At 38.2% G+C, this 17,802-nt stretch overlaps 1 protein-coding gene across 2 annotated transcripts in view; it reads right to left on the bottom strand.

The window, feature by feature from the left end:
• Nucleotides 1–12,499: 12,499 nt before the first annotated feature.
• Nucleotides 12,500–17,802, bottom strand: part of UBE2E3 (ubiquitin conjugating enzyme E2 E3) — an 82,355-nt gene continuing 77,052 nt past the window's right edge. For both annotated transcript variants that reach the window (XM_059703934.1, XM_059703935.1), the window contains exons 5-6: nt 14,924–15,071; nt 12,500–13,138 (exon numbers count right to left, since the gene is read on the bottom strand). In XM_059703934.1, the coding sequence (XP_059559917.1) occupies nt 13,041–13,138; nt 14,924–15,071 (246 nt within the window). In that variant the 3' untranslated portion in view covers nt 12,500–13,040. The remainder of the gene's footprint in view (nt 13,139–14,923; nt 15,072–17,802) is intronic.

Below are 17,802 nucleotides of genomic sequence, written 5' to 3' on the forward strand. Positions count from 1 at the left end.
AAAGAAGAGAAAGAAAGAAAAGTGAAAAACATCTTACTACAGGACACAAGAAAGACTAAAGGAAACCTCAAGGATTAGGAAATATGTTTTTCTCTTGAGAAGAATGTGCATAAGTTGGTTCCCACCACACCCAGAATACTTCTAAATTTTTCAACTCCTTTACCATTTCATTTACTTCTGGGAATCAGAAAAATTATCTAGAAATTATTAGGCCAGGCCAGAACAGCTCTCAAGTATAAAATCCTAGAATCCATGGCAGGTACATTGCTTGATTGTGATGAAAAACCCTTAAATAATTATTCACTATTGGTAATGTAATTTTAAAAAAGAAATATACTCACTTACGTCCTTCTTGGCAGTTAATAGTAAACTTCAATCTTCAGAGCCGCGACAAAAACAAACAAAAACGACAACAAAAGAAGATGCGACACAGCCTATTAATGCACAAGGCAAAACAAAATTCTAATAGTGAAGCTTCATGCGACCCGCAAACATAGAATTATCCATACAATTTGCAAGTGTATTGTTTTGCTGCTCTAGAGTCTTTCCAGATATTTTATACTGCCCAGTGTTTTACCACTAAGATTTTTTCCTGTCACAACATTTCTGCAGTGTTGTTCATTGTTTTTTGTTCCCTTACATAATTGAGAAAATTAAGCACAGAGGGAAAAAAATCTCTATATATAAAAGCCTAAGTGACTGGCCCGGCTGACCGGCCAGCAGCTATGATGTGCACTGACCACCAGGGGGCAGACGTTCAACACAGGAGCTGCTGAGCTTCAGTCACTTGGCAGTGGTGAGGCACCAGAACCAGGGAGGAGGGAGCCCAATTCTGGGGTGCGTTGCTCGAGAACCGCCCTCTCACAATCTAGGACCCCTCGGGGGATGTTGGAGAGCCAATTTCGGCCCTATCCCTGCAGGCCAGGCCGAGGGACCCCACCGGTGCATGAATCCGTGTACCAGGCCTCTAGTGTGTGTGTGTGTGTGTGTGTGTGTGTGTGTGTGTGTGTATTCCTACTTATGAAGCAAGACTGTAAATGAGAACTTTGAAACCTTACTTTATTACAGGCTGGTGGTTAATTGTGTTGGCCTCAGAAGTCAGAAATGAAGTAATTATTAGTGTTTTACTCACAAACTATTGTGACTAATCAATGACCTCTAAGTAGACAATACAACTAAAATCTAAATGTTGTGCTCTCCATATTCATTTCTTTCATTTAGATAAAATGTCAAAATGTTAGGATATAACCCCTAGCAATTAATTTTCATATATGTGTAATATATATTTTATTTGATTTTTTTAAGTGGTACTTGTAAAGACTCCTAGACAGGACCCTGAATTTGAGGCTAAGGTTACTATCTCTACTGTGTTAAAATTAACAGACTGCAGAGATTTTCAGAGAAGCCTTCTCTTTAGTGTGTGTGTCTTCCTAAATCATCACCCTTCCAATGCCGTTCTTCCAGGGTATGCCACTACGTAGTCAACAGGAACGGAGTCTTCCAGACATGCTCCAACTTGTAGATGCTAAAGAAGGGGCAACTTTCACTCATTTATGGATAATAAAGAGCATTATAAACTGATGAACAAAAATAGATACAGAGGCAGAGCAGCATTAAACAGACTGTCAAACTACAGCAGGAAGGTTGGGGAGGGTGAGGGGGAGGTAAGAGATCAACCGAAGGACTTGTATGCATGCAGATAAACATAACCAATGGACACAAGACACTGGGGGGTAGGGGAGGCTGGGGGAAGGTCAAGGGGAAAAACAAAAGGAGACGAATGTACTACTCGTTGTAATATTCTAAGCAATAAAAATAAATAAATAAATAAACAAACAAACAAACAAATAAATAAGAAGGGGCAACTATTAAGAGATCAGTCCGTGGGGATGTTACATGAAATGAATCTAGATGTGGCCCAAGTACCTGTGCACAATATCTTACACGTCAGAAACAGAACGTCCGGTAACATTATAGTCAATACTAATAGCCCCGACACCAGAAGCCACCAGCCTCTGTGATCATGGCTCTTGGAAATGTAGAGAAAAGAGAGACAAGTCTGACTTAGAGAATCCAAGGAAACTTTTTATTAATCTCTTTATCCATCCAGCATTATGAGAACAGGAAACACAATATTTTTAACCCAAGCTCAAAGGTGTAAACCTTTTCCTAATGCTTAAATGGGCTGTGCGTTTTCTCCACATTATAGCATCCTCCCCCAAATCAACAATCATCCTCCATCAATACAACCCACAACCAGTACAGAACAGGGGGTGCTTTTGCTGTTTCTCTTCAGAGGTCCCCCTGGAGTGTTCTACTTGTGGGATTGGCATTCTATATTTAACACCCAGTGTTCCCCAAATGATCATCACAGTTATGTAAATCCTACTTTGAAAATACATGAAGAGAAAAAAAATGTGCATTTCTTGGTATCCACTAAGAAGGCTCTAAAAAGCTGCAAGGCAAAAGGAATACAAAATAATTTCTAAATTTATGTGACAAAACACAGGGCTTTAAAGATGTTCTCCACTGCAATCTTCCAGCCAGGCCTTAAATAAGGAAATGCTGTCTTAGGAAGGTACCTGAGAAGAGGTGTTAACCAGAGGAGTAAAAAGAAACTGAGAGGAGATGACTGACATAAGACTTAAAACCTCTGCCTTTTTAAACTCACTTCAGAAACGTGAAAAGCCTCCCATTCTATCTTAACTCACCTTCTAACTAACAACTGCAAAGTTTTATGCCCATGTTTAAATATGGTCAAGTATTTGTTAATCTTACTAGAAACATACTACTATAAAGAAAATAAAAACAAGTGGTACCATATGCCAAAATGATAACAGTTTACCAACTGATTATGTACTTGCCTGTCATATCATTTTATGGAGGCTACAACACTTAATATGTAACTACAACACTTCCAAATATTCAAATCCAGCCAAAAAGACAGAACCACACACAGTTGCCCACGCATCACTGACTTATTCCGGACGGCACAGAAGGCTCGATTTCAGCACTGCCAAAGGCTCTCGGGCACAGAAGCAACGCACCACCTGTCTTGAAGCACCAAGCACATCAATTCAGATGTAGAACACTGGTGTGCCCAGCAAAGTATCTTAAGCAATCCATTTTCTGATGTTTGACACTTAACAGGGCCAGCCACAGGGTTACATGCATCAATACTCTGAACTGCTAGTGGTAAAAAAAAGAAATGATAAAAATGTCAGAGCATCAAAGAGTTGCAGTCCTACGAGCAGAAAGCCTTGAAGAGTCCGAGGACTGGGGAAGTGTTCTCAGGGAGTCACTACTGCCATTTCTCTGAGAAAACAATTTGAGTGAAAGGTGGGACTGTGGCCATTGGTAGGGAAGACTGGCATTTCCCCACAAAACAAATGCATAAAGGGGATAAACTGCCTCCTGGGAACACTGATGTCCTGCAAAGCTGGACTTCACTCTGTGAACAATAGGCAGCCACGCAGTCTTCTGAGCAAGGAGCGTCCTGGTAAGGAGCTCACCCTGAGAGGCCTGATGTGACCGGGACGTGAAGGCTGGATGGGAGTCCTCTGTACCAAGAGGTTAACTGCAAAGGCTCCTGCGGACCAGGGATTAGCAGGGGGCTGAATAAGACCAGGCTTGGAAAGAACAGAATCCAAATGTGATGTGCTCGCCCGAACCGGTTTGGCTCAGTGGATAGAGCATTGGCCTGAGGACTGAAGGGTCCCAGGTTCGATTCCGGTCAGGGGCATGTACCTTGGTTTTGGGCACATCCCCAGTGTGTGTGTGTGTGGGGGGGGGTGGGGGGGGGTGGGTGCAGGAGGCAGCTGATCAATGTTTCTAACTCTCCTCTCTGTCCCTCTCCCTTCCTCTCTATAAAAAAATCAAAATATATTTTTTAAAAAATGTGATGTGCTTTAGGAATAAGGGAAAAAGTCAGCAACAACCAGGCTGTGTACATGTGAGACATTCTAAAGAATATTGTTATGATTAACTTCTGTAAAAAGAGCCCTACCCTATTTTTTACGTTCAGATAATACGCAATAATCACAGCAAAGGGATTGTTCAGTAAGACTCAATCAGGAGGGAAAAAGTTAACTTCTAAGTGTTTGTTAACTCTTGACTAAGCAAAATTAAGTGGTTGAGCCAGCAATGATTCTGCATCTGTCTCTGACTCGATTTTCAGAGAAGGTAAGCTAAGCTAATACCCCATTTCTTATGTATGAACCTTGGGAAGCAGGAAGTCAAGGCAGTAGCAGCGGAAATGGAAACACAACAGAAGGCATGAGCCCTGGTCACGAGCTCACTGCCCCATGGGTTCTCCGTGATTAAAACCTGCTCTTCAAATTCCCTGGTTCTTGAGAAAGGTGCAGCCCCAGAGAACAGAAGTCCTGGAATCGGGAGGGTCTTACCGTATGACTAGGGGGAGAAGTCAGTGGGTAACAGGAGTTGGAGTCACTGTCCTCTGACCACCATATCCACAAAGCAGGCCTGGGGTAAAGAAGGCTCAATTTTCTAGAATCATCTAAAATGGTCAAGAATGGATTCTGAGAAGCCATTCTCCCCTATCCAACAGAGAAGTCACCTGCCATGCCATCTACTGCGGCGTTCTCGAAGTCCTCTGTACTTACCTGAGGCTTCTCTTTTCCTGACTAGACTATGATGAGCAATTTGAGAAACATTAGTTTCTTCTCTTTCCAAGATTTAAAGAAAAAATAACTTTTATAAATATTTTAATTCCTTTAAATTTGGAATTAAAGTCAAGGTAGATTTCCTTGACAAAAGGAAAATCAATCACTCAAAGTAAAGAAAATATTAAGGTGCTTAAGATTCAAACCAATTAATGACTGCTAACCACACCTGATGAAAAAGAGACATTCCAGATGCCATGGGAATTTTAGCTACAGTGGGGCCTTGACTAACGAGTGTCCCGACTAACGAATTTTTCGAGATACGAGCCGTCTCTCGGCCAATTTTTTGCTTTGAGCTGAGAGCTCAAATTCGGGTTACGAGCCAGCTTCAGATACCCCACCGCTAGTTGGCGCAGCGAATGTCACAGCGAACGCCACAACATCAGCCCAGCATCACGTGTCTCACTCGTTCACAACTGATTTGACATACGAGTAATTTGAGTTACGAGTCCGTCACAGAACGAATTAAACTCGTAAGTCAAGGCCCCACTGTACTTGTCCCTCATTAACATGCAACTGAAACTAAAGGCCCATCTTGATAGACAATTCACTTATTCATTTATTCTCTCAACAACAAATGACCACTCCACTGTGTGGAGTCAACCAGACAAGTGAGCTCTGGTGCCCACACCCTCACTTCCAGCCAATAACCACTTCCTTTTCTATAAGTAGAAGCAACAAGAGAGCTTCCTATGACGGCCTCTACCCACCATCCTGGACCTATCCCCTTGTCCTCTGCCTGTTCTTCTGCACCTATGGATGGGATGAGATGTCTGAGCGAACATAGAATTCAACAATCTGGATACTGTGTTTCCCAGAGTTCCTGCCTAGTCAGAAAGTGCAGAGAACTTTGGAAACACCCTCAGCAAATGGTGCAGCAGATGATTTTCCCTAGGACAGTGCCTCTCTGTCCCACATCATTTCCCCTCTCACATCAACACACCCCAGCTGACTTAGGAAATACCCTTGTGACAATGAGTGAGAAGTTGCTGAAATTACACTTCTGGAGCCTTTACGCAGTCACCTTTCAATTCTACCTATTGGTTCAAGAAAACATGTGGCAACAAAGAAAAAGTGGCCCGCTTGATTCTTTATCCTATTCTATTTCCCTTTCCCATAAAAGCTAGAAGTGGGAAGAAAAATGAAGAGACTTGGACATTATCTCAATAACCAACTTTCAGCACTCAAGGGCTGCCCCTTAGTGTACAGTATACACGTTCCTTTACCCTAAAATACTTCTCTTAAATTTTTTAAGGGCCATCACTTTTCATTGTTCCTGTTAGATTTCCCCAAAAGAATATGGCAAGCAGATATATATATTCCTTTGTATCCTTTTCTCTTTTTAACAGAAAAGGGAATTTGGAGAAATAGATCAATTAGGAAGATAGTAACGACAATGGGAAATTATGTTAATTTTGTAAGACAAAAGGCATTTTGGTATATTTAAGGACTTCTAAAATTACCAAATTAAATCACTCTCCATTTTAAACAAGTAAACATTAAAGATGGAACTAAACCACTGCTACTTCTATTTAAAGTTAACAGGAATATATCCAGCATGCAGCACTGAATCAGGATGATGGGGAATTAAAGAAGACATGACTGACATACTGCACATGGTCTCTGAATAATCTTATGCAGAAGGCTCATGTCCATGATATAACTCATTCACTCAGCAAACATGTATCTTATTAGATGTTGGGCTGACACAGAGATAAGGAGTACAGAGATTATCTCCAAAAACTCACTGTTCAGAAATATGTTCAAGGTGTCAAACTAAATATAAGGACAAACTACTAAGAGTAGTTTGAAGGACAGAGAGTAATTATTTTAAAAGCATCAAATAGTATTAAGTATCCTAATAAAAGAGCAATATGTAAATTAACTGTCACTCCGTGACAAAGATGGCAACACCCATAGTGGCCGGGGCGGGACGCTGGCGGCGACACCCTGACAATGCGAGCCCAGTGTCCGCACCCCGGCCACGCAGAGGGAGGGGAGGGGAGAGGCCTCAGGCCGGAGGCCAGGGCGAGGGACGCTGGTGTCGTTGCAGGCTGGGCTAAGGGAACCCCCCCCCACCGTGCACGAATTTCGTGCACTGGGCCACTAGTGTTTAATATCATGTAGATTGGGTAAAACTTAGGAAACCATTAAATTAATGTTTTCATAGTTAAATCAATGGGGACATCTGTTAAATTTCTCATTCAACAGAAAATGGATACACATTAGCAAAGATGTGGTCTTCTGTGCTAAGAAGAGGGAAAAACCTATCTGCACAAGAAATAATAAATTAAGGATGTGACAATGTATTATTCTCTTGTGTACATCATAGTGCCTGAAAGGGCCTTCAATTAGCAAACACTTAAAATTTGTACAATAAACTTACAATGGAGGTCAGTTAAGGGGTCAAATAGCATAATCACCCTCCACACACATCCTCAGAAGGAAAAAACAAAGAAAAAAGAATTTCTACAAAGGAGGAAACCTGGCTTGTAGTTTGCTTGTTGTTTAACATGCACATGCTTGAATTTATTATTTCTGATGTTTGTGCAGACAGTGTCTCAGAGAAACAAACTGAGAGACTAAAGCAGCCGTGGGCAAACTATGGCCCGCGGGCCGGATCCAGCCCGTTTGAAATAAATAAAACTAAAAAAAAAAAAAAAAAAAAAAAAAAAAGACCGTACCCTTTTATGTAATGATGTTTACTTTGAATTTATATTAGTTCACACAAACACTCCATCCATGCTTTTGTTCTGGCCCTCCGGTCCAGTTTAAGAACCCATTGTGGCCCTCGAGTCAAAAAGTTTGCCCACCCCTGGACTAAAGTCACATGATAGCAAAATGGAATGGTTTCATCAAAGGAGTAGGACTTGAGATAAACTGTAGGGATGGAAGGATTTGGAAAAAAATGCTTTTAATGTTCTGTGGTGGGTAGACCTGCATAAAGGGGACTTGAGCCTCATTGAATTTCAGCAAGGTAACCTATAGATAGGGAAGATTTAAACACACCCAGGGTTCTGCTGCCTACGCAGTCAAATCACTGGTTCTCATGTAATTAAATTAACAACACTGTTCACATGCCCCTGTGCCTGATTCTGGCTAATGTTACCTTTTTATTTTGTTTATTTTCAAACTTAGCTTCTTATGTTTGGTCTTACTAAAAAAATATTATCATTTAAATATCACCTTTGGCTTCTAGTCACATGAGTTACTGAAACCCCAAGATACTGAGAACACAGGAGGTGGGCAAAGTAAAACAAGAGAGATACTGCTAGAAATGCAGGATACTCCCTCCAGAGAAATGCTTATGAGTTCCACAGTCAGGGAGAAAAGGAGGAAAGTGAGCCCAGGTGTGACCCTACCCACTCGCTGTAGAGGATCACTCTTTGTTGCTAATTAACAAGACCGATTCTATCTGACAAGGTTTTAACACCACCTAACACTGTTGACAATGCAGTTTATAAACCAGTTCCAGAAATTCACTTTATAACCATTTTGAAAGAACTATCAGTCTGCTGTAGAAACATTCTATCAAACATTCTAGTACACATTTAAATCACTGAAGAACTCTACCCCCTAAGAGTTGACAAACTGGTTATAAAAAATGATGTTTCAAGTAGTGCCTATCTACTAAAATTTAATTATGAATTATTTTTTATTTGGGTATTACTTGAAAAAACTTTAGACATGAAACAAATGGATTTATTTATATATTCTATTTATCTAAAATAAGGAACACTAATGAAAATATATGTGGATAATGTTATTATTGTAGAATTAGCCCAGTCTTTTAAGATAATTTTCAATGGTTTTATAAAAATAGTTTCATAATATGCCATAATTCTTTCCAAAGACCACAATTAAAGGTCAACTGAAACTGTGTTCATGTACTATATTAACATGATTATAATGCAGGTTAACATCTGAAGTCTACGTGACTGAAATTGACTTAAATTTTACAATACAGTCATTCTTATGTTGTTACTAGAGGCCTGGTGCACGGATTCGTGCACCGGTGGGGTCCCTCGGCCTGGCCTGAGGGAATCGGGCTGCAACCGGCTCTCTGACATCCCCCGAGGGGTCCCAGATTGCAAGAGGGATGTTCTCAGGTGATGCACCCCGGAATTAGGTTCCCTCCTCTTTGGTTCCGAGTGTGATACCCGAGAACCGCAGCTGCCAAGTCACTGCAGCTTGGCAGCTCCTGCACCGAGCATCTGCCCCCTGGTGGTCATTGCATGTCATAGCTACTGGTCAGAGTGTCTGCCCCCTGGTGGACATTGAGCATCATAGCTACTGGTCGGATGGTCACTTAGGCTTTTATTTATATACATAAGAATACACTTGGGCAAGTTAGTGGATTCAGTTCAAGTACACAACACTTATTATTAGAAAGAGTAGCATATACATTGGTCAACTCACAATTTTAACCCTGTGATTACTTAAGATTTCCTAGCCAAACAAAATAAGAAAGCAATGTTTAGATAACTATTACATCTTGTTATTGTGAAAAAGGTAGATTTCTGATGTCATGTGATGTATGGTTAAATAGATTTAAAATAACATAATTTTTCTTTTTTCAAATTAAAAATAAGGAAATCAGTGATGTTAAAAGTATTTCTATGACCAATGTATGTCTAAGGCAGAAGCTAAATAAATATCCCTCATATTCATTGGAAACTATCAAGTCTTATTTTGCAAGGTCCCATTTGAGACTTTAAAAATAGACTATTAAAACAAGGATTTACTAAAATAGAAAACTGTTACCTTATCTTACTGAAAAATTTTCATAGGTTATCAATAATCTATGTATATCTGCCTTTGCAGATATACATATTCAATATTAACTATGATATATTATAACAAAAACTCTTAGCCTAGTTGTAAAGAATAGGGGCTATACCTGCACATCATATTGGCTGTATAATCTGAGACAATAAGTTATTTAGCCCATTTGTAGTTTCGCTGTCAACTGAGGATCACCAGTGTCTCCTAAAGCTCTTTAGGGGACATTAAATGAGCTAGGGTCCTTCCCTAACTAAGTGGTACTTGGCATGGCTGTACCTGAGGGCATTCCTATATAATAAAAGCCTAATATGCGAAGTATCAGACCATTCATTTGGCCAGTCGCTATGATGCACACTGACCACCAGGGGGCAGATGCTCTGACCGGTAGGTTAGCTTGCTGCTGGGGTCTGGCTGATCAGGACTGGGCAAGACAGCCCCAATAGGGATTGGACGAGATAGGCCAGGCACACCTGGGAGCCCTCCCGTATTCCCTCCCCAGCTCTGATCGGCCCCAATCGGGACTGGGCCGAACACACCCTGGAGCCCTCCTGTGGTCCCTCCCCTGCTGGCCCATCTCCTGTGGTCCCTTCCCCAGCCTCTAAAATATTTCTTCTAATTAATTTCCTTTTAATGTGCATAAATAGATGCACCGGGCCTCTAGTATGATCATAATTAGAACACTCTAGGCTCAATGAGATGCATGGTGCCATGACCATCCTTGAATACTTACAAAGTTACATTTGGAGTTTCACTTGTAAAATTTGCTCTTTTTTTTTTTTTTAATAGATTTTATTGATTTTTTAGAGAGAGGAAGGGAGAGGGACAGAGAGTTAGAAACATCGAAAAATTTGCTCTTAATGGAAAAGAAAAAGTCTAGATTTTGAAATATTACAATTTATATCTAGAGCAAAGTTTCAAGGGGAAAAAAGCCCTTATTTATAGTGTACACAGATGAATACCTATGTAACAGGGAAGTGGATTTATAGTTTTTCAAAAGTAGAGATTTTTAAATATTTCATAATTTTAAGGGAACCTTATAGTAAACCAAATGATTGGTTTTTATTTCAGTCCATCTAAAGCTGTAGCCTGTTCCCTGAAAGAGAGAGCAGAACAAGCATAACAAATTTAATAAGGTTAGAATTACCTTTGAGGGTTAACAGAGACTATGGAAATATTCAAATTCAACTCTTTTGTTTCATATGAATAAACTGAAACTCAAAGAAGTTTAAGTATCTTATTTTAAGGCTCCCAACATAGTTTGTGCAAGAGCCACAAATACTTCTAAGGAACCAATTCCCCCACTCTGCCCAGGTGAGTAGAGCACACAGCCCACAAGTAAGCAAAATAGGGTGGTGACAGTCAGTAAGGTGACAGCAAATGAAGGGAGTCCAATGACAGCATCCCCACACATCCTAACATTCAGTACCGCGAAGGCTTTTCTAACACTAAGAGAGAAATGTAATACTTCAGGGTGTAGAATGGACAATACTGGGAGTGGGGAAAACTACTTCCAAGAGCTGACCTACACAGAAAGCCTTGCAGTTTATAGGAAAGGACCCCACTTTCATCACATTGACTTGGACTCCATTATAGATTATTGGTCACCACTTATTACAGTCAATGCTTAGAGGTTTTCATAGGCCTACGCCTGAATTCTTCAAAATAATACCTTTTTGTTTGGCATTCCTTTGTAATATGGGGAGATTTTTTAAGGGAACAGTTTAAGTGAAAAGTAGACATACAAATAATTTTATTTTTACCCTAATTTAATACTTCTATTGACACTCAAGTTAATAGGAGATCACTATTCTTAGTGAGGGGATATGAAAGTATAAACGTCTTGCTATATATTTTATGCTAATAACTCCACTCTATAAATTTTGAGATGGTATTCTATTTCCATATTTAGGACCTGAGAAGACATTTGCCTCATATTCCACAAGTTTGGTTCTATGACCAGAGAATTACCTCAGAAATTATCCATCATAGGAAGAAGTAGCACATTTATACTGTTTACCATATCTAAATATTGCAAAGTAATACTAACTTCTTTAAGAAATCTAATATTTAACAGTTGTAACTAGAAAGAAGGAATTTATATAACCTGGGAAACCATTAAAATTTGGTATGTTTGCAATTGAGAAATAAAGCCAAATCTGCACACCAATCCAGAGTTCTCATCTACTTTCAGGCAGAAAAAGGTTTGTGTTCAACTCTGCCTCTGGCTACAACTGCTGGCCAAGTGCCACAGTAAGAGTGGTAATGCACATAATACACCATAAACATTCAAGAGCAAGGTCAGAAGCAAAATTTAAAAAGAGCACCAAGACATACAACAGCGACCAGATTGTGTCATTTGACAATATTTTCCAATGGTGAACAGATATCACCAATCTGGAAAAGGAATGTTCCATAAGGCAATATCAGATTCCTGAGTGAGCCAGAATTTCAGTTTATTTTTATCTCAAATATTGTATCAAAATAAAGTTTTATATATTTTTGAGACCAAAGGCTTTAAAATCCAATTTTCCACCCTGGCCAGTTCGGCTCAATGGTTAAAGCATCTCAGGTTCAATTCCCAGTCAAGGGCACATACCTCAGTTGCAGGTTCTATCCCCAGCCCGTTGGGGGCACCTACAGGAGGCAATCAATCCATGTGTCTCTCCTACCTCTTGCATCTCTCTCTCTCTCTCTCTCTCTCTCTCTCTCTCTCTCTCTCTCCCCTTCCCCCCTTCGGCCCCCCACTAAGTCTCTCTAAAAATCAATGGGAAAAATATCTCTGGGGTGAAAAATAAAAAACAAAAAATAAAATCCAGTTTTCCATATTTAAGTTCATTATATTCTCTCAGTAGGACTTAAAGGAAAAAAAAAACTATACACATTTAATAAGATTCCACATGTTTTCTATTTAATAATTTCTTTATTTGTACTGGTCTTTAGTAGTCATCTTCATATCTGCAATTTTATTTCATCAACAATCATCTCAGACACACCTTCTAACAAGACTGACTTAAAATAGTACGACAGGAAGCTACGCCTTCAGGAGCATGTTTATTGTGTTTGAGATGATACATCAGGTGCTCTCTGAGCTACAAAGGGTAAAAGGAAATCCTCTCATTACAAACTGACAAAGGTAAAAGGTAAAACATTTTTCACAACAGCATTAACCACATACTCAGAAATAGATCTGGGTTTAATACAAATGACATAATTCCTAGTCATCTACAGCTACTTTTATAACTTCATACAGATAATGAATTAGGCTAAAATGCACTATAATATTTGGTAGACTTCAGGACCAGTATCCTTAGTACATCACAAAATACATTTTGATATCCCAAAGAAGCAAGACTTGCAAGTAGGCATTTTAAACATAACTAATCTACAGCTACAAAGTTCTACCCTTGATAGCATTTACCTTTTTGGGGAGTCTCCCAGTCTCCAAAGGATAAAAGCAGAGAGTAGAATCAGTATAACATATACACAGAAGTCCGTATTGTAAAGGCTATAAAGATTTGCAGCACAGTGAGAAGATGCCTTCTGCGCCTTCACACTGCATACAAATTATGTGAATTATGTTGCGTATCTCTTGGTCCACTGTCTGGCTATCCTGTCATGTTCTGCTCTGTTGGTCAAATACTGAGTGGCTATGCTTCCAACCAGAGGATCCGCTGGAAAAATGAGTAGAAGAATAAAAAATATTAGATATCTAAAAGGTACAGTTTTAACATTCTATTAAACTGAAATGTTGATTTTTAGCAGCATCTGAATATTAATATTCAATTTAGCTAAAGGCCCTGTAACTAAAAAATGAGTGTTAATAAGTATGATTTTTATAAAAGGGGTATACTTTTAATATACAAAAACTGTTTCTTACTCTTGGCATTTTATTAAATAATCAAAGTGTGCTGCTCTGGCCAGTGTGTTCGGTGGTGTCAGCACATGGAAGGGTCCCAGGTTGGATTCCCAGTCAAAGGCACATACCTGGGTTGCAGGTTCATCCTCAGCCCTGGTCAGGGCGCATGTGGGAGGCAATCAATCAATCAATCAATGTGTCTCTCTCACATTGATGTGTGTGTTTCTTTCTCTTGTTTCTCTTTCTCTTTCTTTCTCTCCCTTCTCTCTCTCTCTCTCTCTCTCTCTCTCTCTCTCTCTCTCTCTCTCTCTCTCCCTCCCTCCCTCCCTCCCTCCCTCCCTCCCTCCCTCTCTGCTCTCTCTAAAAATCAATGGAAAAAATATCCCCGGGTGAGGATTAATAATGCAATACTATTCAGAATAAAATGTTTCCTTCATTCTACATAATAGTATGACTCAAATATCCTTATCTCCAATTGAAAACTTACCATTCTGATTTACATAGAATTCTGAACTGGAAATTGAATCTGAGATATAAACCTCCATTACTCAGTTTTTTCCCCTGGCAAGTGATTTGTTACCTGTTTACAGCATTTCTACCCAGAGATATACATGTGTACAAGCATGTAGAATATATTGTTATGCATATGTTTTTTCCCCAATGTCTTACATTTTTAATATATCTAAGAAAGCTTTTCCTATCAGTTCATAAAGAGCTGTCTCATTCTTTTTAATAGGTAGATCCTCTATTAATCGACATTCAGGTGGTTTCCAATCTTTTGCCGTAATAAATGATGTTATAATTATCTGTTTGTCTGTCTGTCTATCTATCTATCTATCTATCTATCTATCTATCTATCTATCTATCTATCATCTATCTATCTATCGTATATGTATAACTGTTGGGCAAAAGATAATAGTAATAGACTTTGGTGATTAGTCAAATGTTTAGAAAAAGTCAACTTCTTTTAAAAACTGACCCCTCAGTAAGATAACATACAAAATCCTTGGCTTAAACATTTTTTTCAATTCAGTACCTCAGTTAATGATCACATGTGGCAGTTATGCATTTCTTTTAAATGTTATAAATTATGTACTAATGACTTTAACCTCTAAGTTTATATAATCACAATCTAGTCCAACAATCTCATCAGCTATAGTTTTTTAATATTCTTCACTCTTACTACATCTAATACAACGAACTAAAATCCAAAAAGGAATAGAAAACAAGAAGTTCTTCATTACTAAGTGGTTGCTTTAATGCACATGGAGGCATAGAAGAAGAAAAGGAGGCACTGGAGTTAGAGACACCACTTTACTGCTGTCAAAGTGGTCTGGACAGGTACACACCTCAGAAAACAGAGTCCATCAATGAGAAGGAGAAAATAAGTATAGGCTAGTAGTCCATTAACAAACCACAGGAAGCTATTGTGAAACTTTTGGTCTATTCTAATTGAAATGGCATTGATAACTTCCTTGCAAAATGTTTTACACTAATCTTTCCACCAATAGTACTACCTTTCCAAATCTACATTTAAGCTACCAGGAAAATGCACTGGTGTCCACAACCTCATTGTATGTGGTAATAAAGATGTGCTTACCAGGGTTGCAGTCTGTCAAAAGAGAACAAATCGACAGCAAAACCTTTGAAATAGTCAAAGCGGGACTCCAGTTGTCTTTAAGGATGTCCAGGCAGATGACTCCCTGACTGTTGATGTTGCAGTGATAGATCCTGGTGCGGAAAGTAACCTAAAGGCAGTCACATTAAAAACAGGAAGAAAATGAAATGCTTTCTTACCAACTAAGACTCTCACCAGCAAAAATGAAGAGTAACATATCATATGATACTAAATAACAAATAATTTAACTGAAGAGCTAATAGAATACTGGGTTTAAGTGCTAACAAAATTAAATGGTTTTATTTAATTTGGTTAAAAAAATGTTCTGGTTTTTACCCAGTATAGCAAGAACTATATTGATTTTCAACCAAAGTGAGTAGCTGATTTGATTAGTTTAATCAAAATGAATGATACAGCAATTCTATGTATGTATGTGTGTGCACACCATACACACAAGCATGAGTGCACATAATACCTGTTTAAAGACAGAAGGGAAAACAAAAATGTGTGGTTGACAAAGGTAAGAGGAACTGGTAAAGAATTTTTTAAGCATAAAGTGAAAAGTTATATTAGTTTGTTAGTAGAAAATATCAGTATCAACTCAGCTAATTTCTTGCCATGTGTCAGAAAATAATGAAGAATTTAGAGGAAGATTGGTTACATCACCAACCTATTTCCTACCCTTTTATTTCCACAACTGGTTCACTGTCTTGTTAGATAATTACGTTAAATAAAACAAGCAAGGTCTTAAGCTACTGAATAAAGAAAGTGTATCTCCAGATGTGTGAAAAAAGAGGATAAATCACAGGAACAAATACTGTCAAGTTTCAAAACAATCCCAAACACTGAGTAGTCTTAATTTGGAGGTAGAGAAGAAAAAAAAAAGGACAGTTTTTGATCCCTTAGAACTAGCAGTGTACTGTGATATCCCAAGTGGAGTGTGGGAAGAAAATATTACAGTCCTCAAACGTGTATTTCTGATAAGGATACAAAATTAAAGACAAAAAAATTAAAGGTAACAGGGAAAGAACTACTGGTCTTGCAGGGGTGAAGGAAGGGGACCATGCACCTCTAGAATTGCTCTAATTTAGTTACACAGAGCTCTTAAAATGTGGCTAGTTGAATTGAAAAGGGATAAGAATGTAAATTACACATTTCAAAGACTCAATACCAAAAAGAGATTGTAAAATTCCCTCTTATATTGGTTACATGCTTGAAATGACAATATTTTGGATGTACTGGGTTACATAAAATATATTATTAAAATTAACTCAGTTTCTTTTTTTAAAAAATATATTTTATTGATTTTCTACAGAGAGGAAGGGAGAGAGACAGAGAGCCAGAAACATCGATGAGAGAGAAACATCGATCAGCTGCCTCCTGCACATCTCCCACTGGGGTTGTGCCTGCAACCAAGGCACATGCCCCTGACCGGAATCAAACCTGGGATCCCTCAGTCCACAGGCCAACACTCTATCCACTGAGCCAAACCGGTTTCAGCAAACTCAGTTTCTATTCTTTTAATGTAGCTACTAGAAAATTTAAAATTACATGTGTAGTTTGCATTATATTTATATTAGACAGTTCTACTATATATTACAGGAATAACACATGTTCAGATTATTGACAGCTGACTCTATGTATGGTTTACAAACACAATACAATTAATATTTTGAATTTGTTTAGCTATTAACAGAGTGAACAAAAAAATTAAATTATTCTTCTTCAAGAAGCTCAACACCTTCTCTGAACTTCAAAAAGAATCAGTATTGTAGAGAAATAATTGTACCTAACACTAAGATAACAGCGGAAGTCTTATTTCTTTTTCACTTGTCCACCTAGAGTTCTGAATGCTTCATAATACTGTATATGATACCTTAGGCAAAAGGAATTAATCAACATTAAAGGGTTAGAAAATTAAAATGAGACCAGCAAAAATATTCACATGCTAACTTAATTTTAAAAAACGTATTAACCAAAACAATTATGATAAATCACATATAGGAAACTGCAGTTTGAAACCTTTATTTCAGTCAATTTCTATTTTCCATTAAAGATACTAATAAGTCTTTTTCTTCAACAGATTTCCACTCACGTACAAAGATTATTTTGAAAAATATAAATCTTGCATATTTTTTCTGCTAGTTTTCTATCATGTTAAAACTACTTTTCCAATATACAAAATGATGCATGTAAAAATAAGTATCACTATACAGTCATGAGCTGTTTTGCTAAAGTTTTATTTGTTTTCTATAATACAGAAAATCACTGAATGCAATTGAACAGTTGGTGACATGCTGCCCTTTAACATGTCATTTGAATATGAATAAAATTTGTGTTATTATTAACATGAGGGTCTTATGCCTTTACTTGGTTGATCTAGCAAGACATACTCTATATAACTGAGAGCATTAAAGCAATCATTTCAAGATCTTAAATTCTGATGGGACCAAAGAAAAAAGTACTCAAAAAATGATAGCCACATTTGAGAGCCAATACCTCTAGGGGCTAGGAAACCTTGGTATCTGCAATTTAAGGTAAATAGCACTAGGAGGAAATATTCTTACCTTATTAGACAATATACTTTCTGGGTTTTATCTCTTTCTTTTCTTTTCCAGGCATTAAACTGCTACATATATTTTACACAGCTTTGAGAACAAAGTGAACTATGTTGAAAAGGAAAATGTTTTATTACAGTTAAGGGCTTGATAGCACAGGTTTCCCTAGCATGTCAGAAATCTCTGAAATAAAATAATTATGCTCCGACTTAATATTGGTGGTTTTTACCAGCTGGCCTGACCATTTTATTTTACTTTATTTTATTTTATAATGAGAAGTCAGAGGAAAAATCTATTTAAGTA

This window comes from Myotis daubentonii, chromosome 7 (genome assembly GCF_963259705.1).
Source record: "Myotis daubentonii chromosome 7, mMyoDau2.1, whole genome shotgun sequence".
Lineage (NCBI taxonomy): Eukaryota > Metazoa > Chordata > Mammalia > Chiroptera > Vespertilionidae > Myotis > Myotis daubentonii.